This window comes from Colias croceus, chromosome 1, assembly GCF_905220415.1.
Source record: "Colias croceus chromosome 1, ilColCroc2.1".
In the NCBI taxonomy this organism is placed as follows: Eukaryota; Metazoa; Arthropoda; class Insecta; order Lepidoptera; family Pieridae; genus Colias; species Colias croceus.
The window spans coordinates 8454408-8473964 of record NC_059537.1 but is presented as its reverse complement, the minus strand read 5'-3'; the positions used below and the strand labels follow the sequence as shown (position 1 = coordinate 8473964).

General features: G+C 31.0%; 1 protein-coding gene across 1 annotated transcript; it reads left to right on the top strand.

Moving 5' to 3' along the window:
- Positions 1-18020: 18020 nt before the first annotated feature.
- Positions 18021-18818, top strand: LOC123691659 (NADH dehydrogenase [ubiquinone] iron-sulfur protein 3, mitochondrial-like). The gene has a single exon (XM_045636205.1). The coding sequence runs from the start codon at positions 18021-18023 to the stop codon at positions 18816-18818; it is 798 nt and encodes a 265-aa protein (XP_045492161.1).
- The last annotated feature ends 739 nt before the right edge of the window (positions 18819-19557 follow it).

Below are 19557 nucleotides of genomic sequence, written 5' to 3'. Positions count from 1 at the left end.
ATCTCATTTATAATTCAGCAAAAGACGCTGCGAGTCGCGCGCCTGACCGTCGGCGCCGCGCCGCTCACCTGCATACGGATGGAACAGCTTTACCATAAACATAATTATGATACATGACAAAATATCTTTCTAATATGAAGTATCATGAGGGAAGTTAGTGCATGCTGAATGTGGACGCTGTTAAAATGGTTATTGTGAATCTTTTTTTTATATTTTAAATTGATTGTAAGTATAGGTGGATTGAAAATTTTGAAATATTATGCTATGTCGCATCGCATAATACTTTCAAATTAGTCGGTGGTAAAATAAAACGATTGTGTGATATTGAATTAAGAAAAACCGCAGGGTTGCAAAATGCAAAAAATGTCCTCTTTTTACTAAAATCTATGTAACAGATTACTAATTAGTTGTTAAATGTTAATATGTATAGTTAACTACGCCAAAAAGATTATTTAATATTCTACTGTACATTAGATATATTCTCTTGTTATAGGTTCATATTAAAATGAAGCTTTCTACCCATCATTCGTAGGTAAATAAATTTAACTTAGCTAGAAATCATAATCATTTTAAAATTACGCTAAGAATAATAAACTGTTTCTAAAATTAATTTAAATACTACTTTCCTGAATTAATATGTATTTAAAATTCCATCCTGTGGTACTTCCTGGAAAGAGAATATTATGTATGTTCGTACATTTTGATTAATCAGTAGTTAATAATGGTGATGAGTTGTAATTGCAATTAAACTCAAATATAAACAATTCTGTTGAACTACGAAAGTATTGGCAATAATATAACGCAATTAATTTGTATACAAAATTCGCAATATTTATAATATTAGTAATTACTTATAATTGTTTATTTTCCTTCACAAAAATTTTTATGAGCAGGTCGGTAAATAGTTTATACCTAACAATTAACATAACATAACATGTCGAACTAACTAGTGAATTAGAGCAAAAAGTCGTTTAATGGTCTATTCTAATAATAATTTCATAATTTTTTGCTGAATTGTAATTACGTTTCCATCGTCCATATATTTGAGATTCTGCGTGTCTATTAAATTACGTTGGTGCCAAAACGAGATCGGACATGAAAAAATTAATGACGGCATATAATTAGATCTCATTATCACAAGACTTGCCTCCAAACATTTTTAATTATCTCTACATAACGGCATCGGATTTTTTTTAATAAAGATTACGGTTTAAAAAAAAAAACTTAAATTTTGATCTTTGGCAACCTAATTAATACCTTTTTTACGATTCATACGTATTCAATATTAGGAACAATAGAAACGTAAATGCTCTATGTATTAATATAATATATTTTCATGTCATTATATGATACACAATAGGTATTCATCGTCTCTAGCTCTAACTTATTTTTAACAAGTAACTGGATTTGTTTTTAATAATTGAAACGTTGCTATTTCGACACGTTTTCAGTGATTTAGAAATGAATTCGTGTCGAGCGGGCCGTGGGCCATGCGGGGCATTTAGAGAAGCTGGGCACATTTCACAGTAACACATAGCGCCGCAGAGCGCTTAGCACGGAATTCGATTCAACTAATACTGCGTAATCCTGACCGGTGCACACAAATAGCATGGTGTGCATTCTGAAAGGCCGTGCGCAATTGCAGCCGGTGATTGATGATAATCCCCGGCCCATCTGTATGAGCCGAGCCCCAACAATGCTCGTGCGTTGCTCTCTGCTCGCCGCTCTCCGGGACGCTCCTTGTTTTGCACTTGTCTCAATCAATTCTATCATTGTTGTTATTTACCTATTGTCTACCCGTGACCCACCTTTTTTATTCCCTATCCTTTGTTTTATTGGTTATGTTGTATTTTATATTTTTTTAATACACTCTTTCGCACATATTTTTACAAGTCATCCGTTTACGTGTTCCGCAAGTGACCATCACATACATTTGAGTTTCATCATTCATTAACACCACCGAACGAATGGCATCGACGAATCATATTAGTTTATTTAAAAAACACCTCCGGTTCCATGAGAAAATGTGAATGTCACTTTAAGGCAGTAATGGAATATTCGTGCTCGCTAGGTTGCCGGTTTGCGGCGATGCTAATACATACTTAAAATTTGCACCCATACCGGTTACACTCGCGAGCGAATAGAACTTTCGCGAAGTTTTAAAGGGATTTAAATGAATCTCATTTCAAGGAATACATGAGTCTGTCATTGGTGACGCTCAAATACATAATTCAAAGCAGCTGTTTTATGAGATTGATCTTCTAGGACTTTGATGTTCTTTCTAATAGAAGAATATGTTACATAGTTGTTACATAGTTTAAATAGAGTTTCGAATATCTCATACTTCTTGATTTCTTATTCACGCACATAATATATTATTATATCCCTACATAATACATAATATATGCATATCTCTGCATATGGATCTTAATTCCTAAATTTCTATATATAGGCGCTAATATAACTCTAATATATTATCTAAAAGGCGTGTCAAATTCAGCACAAGAAAATATTTTGTAAAAAATTTCCCTATAAAACCCAATAAAGTGAGAGCGGATCGTTTGTTTTATAATAAAAAAGAAAATAAACATTTAATTAGGGCTAGCAGGTAAAAGAAAGACCTATCTAAACGAAACGAACTTCGGAGACTTGTTTCACTTTATATAATTCTTCTTTCTTCTTTTAATGACTTGTTGTGATAGGAGTTTTACTTTTATCCGGCAAAAGTATGATATTTAAGATTTCTTTATATCGGACTTTTAACAATATTAAGCTATTTTGTGAAAGAAATTATTACGATTACATTTTGCGAACTTTTCTAGTGTGATTGGTAAGTTACGTTCGAATTAATTACATAATTTAATTACAGCATAAAGCTATCTTTGAAAATGTATATTTAATAATCACTGAAATTTTGATTTAGCACATGAATATTATAAATTATAGTTTATAATATTATAATCTAGCCGTAGATTGTGTAGATTGCGTAGGCATAATGTCAGCTTCTTGGGATTCTATTGAAATAACTGAAATATTATTATCTTATGATAATAGTTCAATTTTCAATAATTAATATAAGTTTTATTTTAGGTTATTTAAAACTTTTTCTGTCGTTTATCACAATTTGCCTAAAATCATAATACCTAAATGACTTTACGCTATACATCGTTTGATAAAAACTTTAGAAGAACATCTTTAACTATATTTCAAAAAGCTACTTAATTATTGCTAATTGCTATTTATATTATAATATTTTTCCAAAATAATTATAAATTGACCAAAAAATTATTTTATTTATTTATAACACTTTACTATGCTAGTTATATACAAATTACTTAAAATTAAAACTTATAGCTAAACTAGCACAGAGGGCGGCCTTATCACTAAAGGCTGATCTTTTCCAGTCAAATTACAAATCCATATTAATATTATAAATGCGAAAGTAACTCTGTCTGTCTGTCTGTCTGTTACTCAATCACGCCTAAACCAATGAACCAATTTGCATGAAATTTGGTATGGAGATATTTTGATACCCGAGAAAAGACATAGGCTACCTTTTATTGCGAAATATGTACCACGGGCGAAGCCGGGGCGGACCTCTAGTATCTAATAAAACAATCTCACACCCATTAACAAAATTTATTAAAACAACATATTGTTAAAATAAGGTACTTAAATTATTTATATATGAATTACAAAATAGATTATCTATAGTTCTACAGATATTTTATGCACATTTACCGCTCGCCATACAGATACGACGTTGTGAACTCATAAAACCTTATCTCTGTCCTCTTATGACGTGTTTACTATCGCTTGCTTATAACTTACTTATTCTCTGACCGAGCTAAATATGTGATTTTTAAACGTTGAAATCTTTAAAAATTGCTCACTGCTAAGATACTATGTTTTATAATCACGTGTGGTGAATATGTATTACAAATATACAAAAACCGCTGAAAATTTTACGTTTAAATTTTGCATCAGATTAGTAAGAATTTTTATAAAATTATTTTAAGATCTGAAATGAAACTAAAAAAAATAAAATGATATTACTATGACCCAAGCTAACTTACAACAAGAATAATTGTTCAAAGCACATATTGAACTATTTCTTTAATCTCCTCAAAAAATGTAATACGATAAAATAATTATTACCATTTTCTTTTAGCTAGAGATACTGCTTTTTAGCAAGACGGGCAACTGTTTACAAACAAAAGTAGGCAACGAATAAATTATCATAAATTTCTTCGATGTTATACAGGTATTTATTTACTACGTATGCTTAATAATATAAAAACTGATTTAATTTTCTCTCTTTCTCAATAAATTGTGGTCAAACTTAGAAACAACTGCTCCAAAAAGACACTCGAAACTCCGTTTCCTGCAAGCAAAAACTCGAATGAAACTAGTTAAATGTTACAAATATAACAAACACAAAGAAGTCGTTAAAGCTTTGTGAATTGTGAACTTGTAATACAAACTCACTTGAATATTTCACTTTCAGTTAAACAATCGTTCGGTACACCGTACAGTCAAGTACACTCGCCGTAGTAAACGCTCACTCCAGAGGGTCCCGATTGAAGTACCGGCAACAATGACGGTCTTGGCTTTGTAATACTTTATTATGTGCCGGCAAAGATCCCTTGACAAAACTTTATTGGAACATCGAGTAGAAACACTCACATCTATATGAGGCACTAGTTATAATGTAGTATTATTATATGAGAAACCTTGTGCAAAGAATATCCATTCAAGATCGCCACAATGGCATAATATCGCGTGTCCTTTTATTCTGGAATCTGGATTATTGTTCCAACGTATTAGCTACATGATATTTCTAAGTATTGAAACTACTCGATCGGTCCTTTTATTCTTTTCGTTAAAATAATATTTATTTATTTATTTAATCAGCATGAATTAGTATTTACTAAGCTACATTTACAGCTTTTCAAGGCAATAACACAAATTAATAGCAATAGTGTATGAGATAATCTCATGATCTAATATAATTACAATAGGTAAATATTTTGACGACAGTAAAAATCATAATATAAACAAATGTTATCTTTGCACTTATTTTATGCACTACAAAAGTGAAATGACATACCTTTACATAATATTTTGGACGATAACGTGCGTAGGTAGCCACTTACTTGTTAATTAAAAATTTTACCCTTCGCCAAGTTCATCGGGGGTGTTAGAGTTTAATTACTTTTAATTACTTCAGACTTGAATAATAATACATGTTACAGGTGTATAATTTGTTATGCCATATTTAAAAATTTCTAGCTCTGATATTTCACATTACTATAATATTAGGTATAGATATTTTTACATCAATAATATCAATGGGACAAGTATATCGAAGAGTAATATTTTCCTGCATTCTTCCCGTATAACTTACGACTTAAGTTGAATTAATTTATTAAACCCACATAATTGTAAGATGCTGCTTCTAAAAGGAAGAAAATATAGTTATTTCTACTTAAACAATAATGTCAACACTATATTAAATATTAATGTTGACACAAAATTTTACTCAAAAGCACTAATTGAAACATACAAAAATAATTTTCAATACAATGCGACATTTCATTTAAACACTGTTTGAAAAAACTTGTAAACGTTGTATGCGATAGCGTTAAAGCATACAAATTACAATTCAGTGCATAACATCAATTCGTGTAATAATTTGTTGTGAATAAGCTTTTTAATTTAATACAAACGAATTGATTTCCCAATTAGATCTGTGTTTCCTAGTGATTGATTTTACTTCAGTACCTATCAGACATTTGGAAATTGGTACTTTGTGATAATACCAACTTCTTCGGGACAAAAAGACAATACAACACTTCTAAAGATTTACTAAATACGCATCTATACATCTAAATCACGATTTATTTGTTAAATAACGACGTTTTCTGACATTGATTTCAATTAAGGTTTTCAAATACTCGATACAGTACAGAATTAATTATTAAGACGCATTTTAAACTCGTCAAAAATTTTCTTATTCTAAACAGACATGATGCAAAAAACCGCAATTACTATTGAACAGCAACACAACATATTTATTATGTTACGAGATTCGATGAAATAAAGAAACCAACAAACTTATACCTTCCCACATAATTTTCTATCGTGTTCTGAAATTAAATTCATTAGAACAACATACAACGATATTTATCAGTTTTCTGGTTTCGTATTTTGGACATAGTCTATAATATCTACCTGACTCAGTAATAAATGATCCTTGTTTACTTGGTAGAGAAAGTCGCTTGGTTGAAAAAGTCGCCTTCTCTATAACATGTAGCTGAGTTTTTAAATTGTTTTCAACATGCTATAAAGATTTTTTTTTATACTTTCATGCTATTTTAAATCACATAAAATATAAAATATTTTATATATCATTTTACATTGATTCATCACAAGTGTATTGACATCATAGTTCATAGAGTTGTTGCTCTTTCGGCGCCACCATGTCTCGCCTCACGGTGGGGTGTGTAACGATGTAGTCGTAACTTGTATTAATTCATTCATGTGAACAGGAATATGCTCAATTTGATACTTTTCCTTGTAACTTTCTACTTACCTCTGTAGCGGCAATATTGATATTATGTCTAGACAATTTCATTGCTGTGAACGTTTCGCTCTTGCCTCTTTATCTCTTTTTGGATAATGAAGTTTAATTTTGAAGAGGTGGTAATTCAAAGGATATATCAGAATCTAGTTTGTATAATTATTTATATACTTTCATATAATTTACACGTAAATTTTCTCTTCAAATTTACTTTATCGAAGACTTTTACAGGATAATATTTGTTATTACTGTCCTAATAAGATAAGATACTATTCTAATTATTTTCTTCTAAAATCCCAAACAGAATATTTAGAATTGTTTACTTAAGAACAGTAACAGAGAAAAACTACACTCACCTTGCGTATAAGTTCTTTGCTTTAATTCAGTGTCTATTTGCTTTAGACTAGTCTAGTCTAAAACTCTTTCATTCATCATATGCAGTTTTTTCCGTATTTTCCAAGACGAGCCATTCACCTCTTACACAATGCTTGTCGTTCCCAGAGGTGTTTGCGACTTTTTCACATATAAACGATGATAAAGTCAGTTTCTATGTTTTTTGTTTTTGTTTTACCGTTCAACTGGTTGTTTTTTTTTTTTTTCGATTATGTTGTAGTAGTAGATAATAAATACACTTCAATTATGATCAATTTCTATTTTAAATGAATATAAATTTAATAGGAGATTTAGTTTTAATAATGTAATATGAAGGTTTCATTGATAGGTATACGCGTAATGTTGACAAAACTCTACTTTCGATTAGATCTATGTAATTCTGTGTTTCTTAATTCATTGTCAACTGAACAAGAAAAGATCTATAAAATATGATACACGCATATAATAATATAATATATATTAATATATACACTGCTTAAAAAAGATTGAAGAAACTCATAAAAAGTATGCTTACATAATGCTTAAGAACGTAGCGATGAATTGTTAAAAATGGAGTAAATGGAGTGATATGTACTGAGTTTTACAGCGGTAATAACTCATAAGTCAGGCGCGTAATGTGCGTGAAATAGATTCAAGGCGGGCTCCTCTCTTCTAGAAGAATTCCCGACTTCAGGCTGCCGCGAACCGCTGGCTTGGAACGTTAAATTAGCCCGCCCGTGCTGGATCGCGTTGTTTGAGATATTATTTGAAATGATATGAATATCCGCTTTGTCGTATTTCATCCCTATATTCTATTTACTCACGGTTGACGGCGTCATATTTTGTCGCTTTATCTTGTATTCAATTTCTCGTTTGTATTTCTAATATGTGCTAAGTAATTCTAATAAAGTATTTATTTCATCACAATTAGGTACGTAAAAGAATAATAAATATTATCAACGTGTGTTCATTCGTTTGAGTTTACCATATTAATTATAATACTCTGTTTCGAACAAACGATTTTTGTTTAAATGAAAAGAGCATTAAGTCAATTAAATAAATTGGACAAAATTTAACGAAGCACTTAAAATAATTTGTGGATTTCTGCAGCCACATTTTGATGAAATGCAACATGAAATACAGGCTTTGCCATATTAACGTGGCTGATGTGGCCGGATAATAAAATCGACCATATTTTTGTCAGAACTTGAAATATAATGACGGAAATATGTGTAAACACCCTATATTTCTTATAAATTTTTGCGCAATATTGTATTCACAATTTTCTCAGAATATCCATAAGTATTCAATATCATTACATATTATACTGACTTTAAACGCGATCAACGTAAACGTTTGTTAATTTTTAAAATAAATACATAAACCGAGCACAACATACATAATGTAGATGTCAGATAGGTAAATCATGGCCGCAATTAAGTTCCTAAATCCACGTTTCGTTTCATATAATATCAGTTCATTCTCACCAAAATTATGTTTTGAAATGGTAGAACATGGAATTTTAAGGAATATTTTTTCTAAATATGGTCATAGTGTATATTTTAAGTACGATTGCAAGTGTTAAGGTTGACAGTTATAACTATTAGTAGATAGATAAATAAATTACAATAAAGTGCAAATTTGATAATAATAAGAGAAGTCTAATATCATGCTTAGTAAATATCCCATTAATTCCAATTTCCATATTATTTGGTACAAATTTTATAACGAATGTTGAACAATAAACGTTACTATATTATAACTTAATACGTCTCACACTACTTAAAACTAATGAAACAACAAAAAACGAGAGACCAGTTCCAAGTCAACACGCTACATCTGCGTCCAATGTAAACTAAAAAGGCATATAAATGAAAACGGGAAAAATACGAGAAACAAAAGGGCGACGAAGTGTTGGCTCTGAAGCAGCCATGAATAATCCTCCCGTCATCACCACGCGAGCGCGCTGCCCAATTAAAAACGTACTCTTTCCACGATTTTTAGCTTAGAATATTGTATAATAAGCCAATAAAATACCCCACTTAACGCCTCCGAGGGCCGTCGGCTATGAAATATGCAGCTCTCTCTCATTAGAGTTAGTAGAAATTAAATGCATAATCCGTCGCTTTTATAGAGCTATGATATTCCGAAGCACATGATTTGGTGCGATCGAATAGTTAAAAAGCTTTCAAATGTAGTTAATAAAGAATATTTAAACTAGAAAATATTATTATAATATGGTATTAGATATATGTTTTTCAGGATTGGTTTGAAATAGATAAATGGCAATTTTGATGCGTTTTGTGCCAAGTTCTATCTATCAAAGTAAGTTAAAAAACTAAGATAAACTATCAATAACGTATTATCAAACTGTTTATACAAATCCTTTCCTATCCTTTATTGGTGTCATAAATTTCCTTTTATAATAGGTACTTTAAAATAAAATAGAAAAATCATAATATTAACGTATCTGCGGTCGTGAGTTCATTGGACCCAGGCCACGCTCAAGCCATTATTTTGCCCACTAGAGTCTAGAAGTAAAAGAAATGCCTTTTTACCGGGATAGAGCTATACATAGAATATACTATAGACTATAGAGGGACTAGTGACATTTTTCGTCTAGCAGATATTTAATTAATATCAGTTTATTTAATTCAGGGTTGTGATTGAGGTTTAATAATGAATATAAACTATGTAAAATATTGATTGCGTTTAATACCTTTGAATATTTAAAATTTTCAGAAGATACCTTAACAGTTTATTTATCTTTAATATATAGTTTATAAGATATAGAGTCATTGTTTACGGTATATCACGTCATAATTTAACGAAGAAAATACAAAGAATTGTACTTCTTACGGAATATTAGAAATTACATTAAAAGTAATGTTTGAGTACTACTTATTTCACCCCAGAAAACGTGAAAGGTTCCACAAAAGCTGTTTCCTATGTTCGCGGTGAAAATTGGCCACTTATATAACATTTCACGTCAATTTACAAAATGCAAAGAGTGGAGATAGCAATTTTATTTAACGTCTTATCTCACCTCCTTCGGATTGAATTTTACATAAATTAGACGTAAGTTTTGGTTTAAAAATAAATTCATGAAAACTTATATGATTTGAGTGTCCATTTTCTAAGCATGGTCTTTTTGTTCCGTTTGAGATAAATTTTGATCTATAAAATAAAAGTTCAAATTGTTTTTTTAAGAGGAATAATTCAACCCGATATGTTTGTGATAACACAAAGAAACTAATTTTTTCATATTTTCATATACGAGTATATTTTTGTTGAAAAATATATGAAAATAAACAGAATATTTGAAATGTATTTTATATGTGGTCTGCCCGTCTACACATAGGTACATGAGATTGATGAAATGTAAACAACCAGTCCAAACATATCGGACACCAAACTTTCAGTGCGGATTTGATTTACAGATGGAGGCGTAGATACTAGGACTATTTATTTATTCATTTATTTATAAATACTTTATTGCACTTAAAGATAACAAAACAAGAAATACAAACACTTAAATATAACTTACACTAAGTACAATTGGCGGTCTTATCGCTTAGAGCGATTTCTTCCAGACAACCTTTGGTACAATAGAGGAATAAATACCAAAATACATAAGACTACGTTATTACAGGTGTAAAACCTAACCGAAATTTGAGATATATCAAAAACTTTTAACAAAATATATGCGCTTTTCTGAAATACGGTATTAAAAAATTATTATATTTTAGGGCCGATTTTTCAATCCTTGGTTAAAATTTATCCGTCCAATAAAGTATTACACGAACATTTTAAAATGTCACCTGTAAACTGTCAAATACGGTCAATTAAAATACATTTTTGAAATGCTAGTTAAATACGTTATTCGATGAATAAATTTTAACCAAGGATTGAAAAATCAGCCCTTAATAGAAAACAGTATTATTAACAGATAGGTATTATTTTTAATTGATATTTGATACATTATTTAAAATTGGTACCTAAAATAAGCTAACGAGTTCTAAAATTACACAGGCAGAGCCACAAAAGAGCACTAACAGTAACACTAAGACAAAAATAGTCCAAAGTGTTAATTCCCACGTATATAAAGGCAACGCAAAGTATGAAGTTATAAAAGAACTAATACAAAAATACCCAAGAATTACCATTTCCCGCGTAAAACTATCTATTTAAAGTAATAAAAATAATAACACAGGCGAAGCCGCAAAACCACACTTGTTGTGAAAGTATTAACACAAAAATAGTCAGTATTATTTCCCATGTAAAGATGTTTATTTGCCGGTGCCGTTACCATAACTGTTAAAATAAACAACTGCATCTTGGGATGTATTGTTTGTATTATTGGATTTTTCGAAGATATTTGTAAATAAACAAAGGAATCGAACATGCTGTGTATCATGTGATGACAGATATGAGTACCGTGTGATAATTTAGCCCCGAATGGGTTACATGCTGTTATAATATTAAATAATGTTATGAGATTGGAAGCAGGGAAGAATAGAAGAAGAATATACCGAAATAGATTTTTAATGAAAACCAGTAGGCATTACCAGATAGATGTTTTATTTTTATTACAATAAAAATCTTTCTCATAGTACCTACCTTTTACCTTGTATATGTATCTAAATATATCAATAAATAAAGTTGAACTTAAAAAAAACCTTGTAGTAAACGCTGATAGACGTTAAAATATAATAACAATACGATTTTTTTTTACTTTTGAATAGTCGACTATGATAACTATTTGCACAATTAAATTTTTCTTTGCTGCACAAAATATGCAGCCCTGGGGTTGGTTTACACAACGGCTATAACAATAATTAAATGGTTTGCTCGTGTAGTAAAGGGATATTAGGGAATATCATTTTATAAAGCGATTCTAACGCTATTTCTCATATAGGTAGTTTACTTGTATATTGCACACTATAGGACATCGCAGATCATTAACCCTTTCATCATACAAATAATACTAATTCAGTATGCAAAAATTAAATTCAACGATAATTTCTTTAAAAGCGTCTAAAATCTTTTTAAGAGGTCTTATCGCCACGGGGCTACTAAATAAACGGCGCCGTGAACATTACTTAGAAAAAAAAAGGAAAACCACATTGAGTTTATTTGTTTCGAAAAGGCGGGACGTTGTGGCATCTGATAACACCCGATTTGCGACCTCTCCATTAACAAATTACGTCTTTGAGTTAATCTCGTAAGTATATAATGGTCTTTATGCTTATCACATTATGTCTCGATAGGGTACAATGGAAGCATAACAGGGTTGGCGTTAATAAGCCCTTTAAATAAAAAGGGACGAACAATAATATTTTAGAACATGATTTACTCTCATTCCCCTCGTAATTACTTACTAAAATAATTGCGTACTTGGGTATAAAATGTTAAAATACATACATTATTATTTTTTGCCGATGAAGAGTTTACTTATCAAATTTTTATTCTCTCATACTTACATTAATTAAAGTTTTTATTCGGTTAAATAATATAAAAACTTTAATAATTATTACGGAGCAATCGAATAAAAGCTGAGCCTGATATTATGATATCGATAATACGCATTTTGTGCTGAAATTAGATGTAATTTCAGTACAAAATGCGTATTATAATATGAAGGATGCTTCATTATTATAATTCTAAACGCGTATAAAAATTTGAACATACTTTAGTAATTGTAATAATTTTATTTTAATTAATTAATCACAATAATAAGCAAGATAATAAGTATTGTTTACTTTCAAGAACAGTGACATCTATGAAAAACAGGTGGCATTAAGATGAGGAACGGGTGCCTTCTCTTTGTGAAAAAGGTTCAAGTAGGCAGCTGAAGTAGGTTTTATCTTTTCAATGTAAAAGATTTTTATAAAAACGTATTATTTCTTGTGTTCTTTACTCATTGAATTAAGATATCCATTATTTCAAGTTCCTAAAGGTTTTTATTTTTTAACAATTTTGAGAAATTGAGATATATAAAATTGTTTTGTGAATTGATCTTCCCACCCATTAGATTTATAATATCTTAAAAATGAACAACTACGAATATCTCATTGACCGCCTCCTTGGTACAGTGGTTGACGCATGAGCGTAGAACCGAGGGGTCCTGGGTTCGATTCCCGGTGGAGACGAAGAAAAAAAAAATGTCTCGGTCTGGTAGGACACAGAAGGCTGATCACCTACTTGTCCCTAAGGAAAATCGACCAGTGAAACAGATGTATGCATAATGCATCTGCACCTTACCCCACTTGGGGACTCGGGACTTCACTCACACGAATATCTTATGAAATAATTAGTTGAGGACAGCACTCAGCAGAGATACTGTATTTAATAGATATAGTAAATGTTACGTCACGATCCGCCCAAACCCGTAATTTGTCTACAATGGGTGCTATCATCCGCATACAACCACCATGCAATTTATTTATTTATTTATTTATTTAAAAAATGGCTTACCAACTAGATACATAATTTTTTGTTCAAACAATTCAAAATTAACATAAAATACACATTAGTACCTATTTACGTATCTAAATTTCAGGTAGGCATTTAATAATGTTCCTCAGATCTTTATCTGATACTAGCTTTCCTCCCGCTGCTTCGCCCGCGTTTTCAAAGAAAAACCCGCATAGTTTCCGCTCCCGTGGGATTTCCGGGATAAAACCTATCCTATGTGTTAATCCAAGGTACCCTCTGTGTGCTAAATTTAATTGTAATCGGTCCAGTAATTTATGCGTTTATGCGTGAAAACCATACATTATACAGTTTAAAAAAAAACTGGTAAGTTACTTAGCACATACATAATTACAAACCTTTCCTCTAAAAGTAATAGTAATAAAAGTAATAGTAATAAATTAAATTGAAATATCTTCATTTTTACAGTTTTAGAAAGTGTTAATTTTTTATCGTTCTTGTTTACTTTTCCGATCAAGGTAGAGTTTTAATTTATTCATATTGAACGTTCTCACAAAAAAGGTTGTTTCCGAGCGTATTAATCAAATCAGAATTATAACATCACTAGTTATTGTAACTATATTTATATATAGAAATTGTAATTCAACTGCAATGTCTGCTTTCCATCTGCAACGCTAGATAGTTTATCTACGGTTTTATCAATTGACGTCATAGTTTAGATATATGTAATATGTATACAGAAATATCACAGAACAGTAAAAACTAAATATATATAGATCAAGTTGTACTAATACTTTAGAGTAAAAAACTTGTTACGTTTGTGTAAATTTTTTAATAATGTGATTGGCAATCCTATCCGAAGGTAAATCCGAATAAGAGTTTTCATGGAATTCTTTTTAAGCCATAAAAAACTGAACATAATGTGTTAGTATTTTATTTTTATAAGTGTAAGAAAATTATAACTAATGTTTGCTCTACATGTGAAACAAATACATAGACAAAACAAATTGCCTGACACGAATGTATGTGTGAAAACAATGTCAATGATTTATTTTAAACTTTTTAATGTTTCAGTAGAAATAGTTACCTAAAGGTTACCTACTGGTCTTGGTTATGATGTGTTCATCAAATAGTAATAAAGTAACAATAAATATTTAAACATTTCAAAGCTTAAAAAACTTTTGAGTCAGTTAAAGTAAATTATCTTTTAACCGCAAGAAATAATACGTGCTATAAAATTCAATATGTGAACAGTTAATAAAATGATAATTAAATTATTTCACCTTTAGCACGCATAAACTCGGTGATAACGTATAAAATGTTATTTCTACGTTTAAAGCGGCTTGTTGCTATTCAGGTAGGATATAAATTACAACTTTTTTCTGAATGTGTGTTTATTTATCCGCCTCCTTGTTTACGCATCCCGTGAGAATCATATTATTTGAACGGACAAAGGGCCAATTTACATTGGAGGAACGCGTGTGCCTTTTTGTACAATCTCACCACAATAAAAACACGCTTACATTTTAACAAAATTTCAAACGTTTGTGAAATGTATCTAATATCCTATTTTGAGCTCTAGATCTATTTTATACCAATTTATTTAAAGGCATTTAATATTTTCGGATATACAATGAGGATTTTAATTAACTAACGTAGTATTTTATAACCAGCAATTGCAAAATATTTGCTACGTTAAACAAATTAACAACGATTATAGAATTATTATAAGCTGAACTATCAAACGAATTCTAATACAAATAATAGAACGCAGTTAAAAAATATAACGGAATTCATTACCCTCTAGACAAGCGGACGTGGGATTCTCATACCCTTTTCCTTTTGGTTGTTAGAGAAACTCGTGCCAAATCCTTTGCTCGCGTGCAATATTAATACTTGTAAATTATACCAGCGTTGTTTAAGTGCCAGGTTTTCTGCCGGCTTTTTGTGGCCGGAACGAAAGATTTATCCAAGTTTTGAAGTACCGACCTCTCGTTTATTTTAATATCATCGTGAATTTTTAAAGGTGCGACCCAAAGGTAACGGTAAACTGTTAAGTTACTTAGTTTCCCTGACAATGGATATAATTTTTAGGGATAGCTGCTATGGTAAGTACATTTTTGTCGTAGCTAATAAAAATTTTGTATTAAACGTCAGGTTAATAAACTTGCATTGCTTAACTATACGTAGTTAGAACGTAAAGATACAAATAATATATTGACTTCCTTATCCAATCCGACGCTTTAAAATGCCTAATAACAATATTCTAATACATATACACTATATGATATTCTAATATGAAGATATAAAATCTAGCAACACATAATAAATCACATAAATGAAATGAAATTTGTTTAAATGTTAGTAAAGTTACTGTCAGATTCGCTGGACGCAAGCGCAGCGGTGCCGGAAGCAGGATGCTGTGGTGGCCACGCAATCTGGAGGCACTGGGAGCACTGAATCAAGTGCAGCCTGGCTTTTGTTTTATGTATGAGTGTGAAAGATAAATGGCCGCGTTTTCATTTGATACTAACCTTTGGCGGCAGTTGCGGTTGCCAGAGCTAAGTAATGCTTAATGCGTGAGTGTAATGTTTGCTCTCTTTTGGGCGGTTATTTAAATATTTAGTTGGGAAAACGATTTCAAAATGTTTTAAATGTTTTGTATATTTATGAGTTTTCATTAAATTGACTTCCTAATGAAGTAATGAGTTAATAAATATCCATGTTTATATGAACCTAAAATCCATAGTGATAAATCCAAGAATACCTACAGAAGAGACCAGGCAACATATGGAGCTATTTGAAAAACGTAGCAGCATTGTATTATTTTCTGTATTTTACTAACAGAATACATTTGTAAATAGATTGCAACTTGATTTAACTAAAATTTCACCAGGCAGAAAATTGTTTGTAATATTTTAACATTAACCGATTATGAAAGTAACCACCTTAGAATTGGAATTTCACTTAATAAATAGTATCGCTATGATCTAGTGCTCAACACCATACAGCAGAGATGAACAGTTGTGTAATTTTATTATACTGCTTATGAGAAATTCCAGTATTTATATTATTATGAAACAATAATTTGAGGTAAGATAAAATTCATCGGTTCTAGCTTCCTTATTCTGTGCTATTAGTCACTAACCCATTGAGCCCCGAACGGCCCGATCGGACTACGACACAATAGATTTTCTATTGTGTCTGTGATTCCGGGGGCTGAGTTATTAAAAAGCCAATCAATCTGTAAAATGTAATTTTCTGTTATTCCCAAAAATAAGCAACACACAAACTACCTTATGCCATGCCTTACCGTACTATTGGTTGCAACCGTACTGAAGATAACTTATTCCATTGATAATTATAAAAATGTCTTATCCTCTGACCTACTTTCAAACCTAAATACAATATATGGATGAAATAGGAATTGCTAAATGTACATAGCTATGAATTATTACATATAAAATGTTCAGAACGACTGGGATGAAATATTTTTGGTTTCAGAACGTCGTAGCGGACGCATATTAGCTCATAACATCGTTACACCATATGCAGTTCACGTACTGCTACTGCAATGGATATGTTATAACAACATAATTCTGATTTCTTTGTACTGTCTTCTATTGTATTATAGTTAAAATATATATATCGAGAATCGAAACATTGGAACATACACCAATTGCATACACATAATTAGTATACATTCATATACCTACTTGATAATAATGTATGAAGAATAAAAGGAGGTAAAATTATTTGGTTTACATACTACCTAATACTTTAATAGCTAATACAGTTCGGTATTAAGCTAGCTTAACATAGAGCTTTCATGTAATTAGTCTATAGTTTACACTTACCTACTTATCTCTCGCAGATATTTTTATCATGTAAAAATTATTACGTGTAAATTATTTTGATTTATTAATTTTTAATACCTAAGCTTAGTATCCAAGATACAATACCCGCATAAAGGAAAAAACAATTAATATATATACCTATACTTTCTAAAAATTGATGAAAATTATTATAGAGTTAAAAAAATATTAAACGTAATATACTTTTCAAGTGCGTCTAACCTCAATTCATACCAAAGCATCTTGAAATAAACTCTCGTATTGTATGAAAATATTCGTATATTCCCATAATATATATGTATACTCAGAGATACACGCGGAGCGCTAGTCTTGTGGGACACATGTCGAAACTTCCACTTGAAAACTCCATCCAACGAAGAGAAAAGCCTTGTTCCATGTAACCTGCTCGTTCCGACTGTGCTATATATCCACTTGCTCCGAATGGAACTTATAACCACCGATAATATAATCTTTTATATCTACTAATTAAGCATTTAATAATTATGACACGAAAACATTGTTGTTTGGACGCTATGGTTAAGCTTAAGAAAAATGTAGAGCAAATTTGCGTGATCGTGGCATAGCGGGTAAACTTCTGACTTTTTGTATGTAAAATAAATTGTTTTTACAGGTTTTCACACAATATTTATTTAAGTATTTATGAATTTTACAATAAGGTTTAATAAGACATGCTAAATTTTAAAACTAAAGGATTGTAATGTATGACATAAAGAAACATCACAAACTAACGTCACGCGTTACTTTGTACGAAAATCATGTTGAGCATAAATAGAATTTCACTAATTCCCCGGTTGTACTCAGCGTTATTTAAACGGGGATTTCGCTCTTCTACCAGATTATGTAAGGAAAGTGACCAAGGTGACGTTCAAATAGGTAATCCATTTTGTTTAGAACCTATTGAGTACGAGAGTCGCACGTTCAAGAAACATAACAATGAGCGTCGCCAAAGGTTGTACGAATTTGGTTTATATGTTGCGGCCTGTATGCCAAAATTTGTCCAGAAAATCCAAATGCAACACACAGATGAATTAGAGATTCTGTGCGCTCCAGAAGGTTTCCATCCAGTACTATCGTTTTTAAGACTTCATCAACATGCATGCTTTGGAACATGCTCCGCTGCTACAGCCATGGACGTGCCCAGTCGCGAATTCAGATTCGAGGTCATTTATTGCATTTTGAGCTTACGGTTTGGAGAACGAGTCAGGGTGAAGTCTTACACTGATGAACTCACCCCTGTAGAGTCTGCGTATGACCTTTGGCATGGCGTCAACTGGTTCGAAAGGGAAATTTACGATATGTTTGGTATAATTTTCCGTAATCATCCAGACTTACGAAGAATTTTGACAGATTATGGTTTTCAAGGACATCCACTGAGAAAAGACTTTCCTCTCACGGGCTATATAGAAGTACGATACGATGATGAATTGAAAAAGCTTGTGTATGAACCGGTAGAATTTGCGCAAGAGATGCGATCATATGAATTGGAATCGCCTTGGAATTATATGAAGAATTTCCACGAAGGATATAATAATCCAAAGCCAGTTAAAAAGTGATTGTTATATTTACAGTTATTTAATATATCTAGTTGTTACATCTTGATGTGTTTTATTTACATCATGCTTTATTCATTCTCTTAAGAAGGACGAAGGAATTTGAATTATTTACTAAGTTTAATTAATAACATGAATTGTTACATTGTTATAGACACATATTATATATTCTTATTTAACCGATAACCTACGCCGCAAAGTCGGCCGCGAGCGCGGATACATTTTTTATGCCGAGCGTTTATCAACTAGTGCTTCTCTCAGTCGTTGGTCTACTCTACCAAAGGATATCTGTTTCTTTGCTGTAAGTACAATACTACTGACTATTGAGCCATGATGAGTTGATGCACTGAAGAAACGGTCGAACACAAAAATAAAGTTTGTTTTAAGCCTATTTAGTATAATAATGTTTATTTTTATCAAATTAGTTATCTTATAAATGTCTAGATAGTAAGAAAATCTCTATGATCAGAAACTTTTAATTTTTGTTGCTTCATTTCTATATAGAAGTCAACTTATTTAGTTATAATAAAAAATAATAAACAGACTATACTGTAAATGTATTTTTATTCCAACATTCATAGTAAACCTTTAAAAAGATGTAGATTGTAGAACCTAAGTTATTTTCTAAAATAGAGGCATTTGAAAATCTTGCGCTTTCTAAGCGCAAGGTAATCTTGTAATGTCAAGGTTGTATGTATCTCGCAGTACGGTTCTGTATCTAGGGTTAATATTGATAATTAAA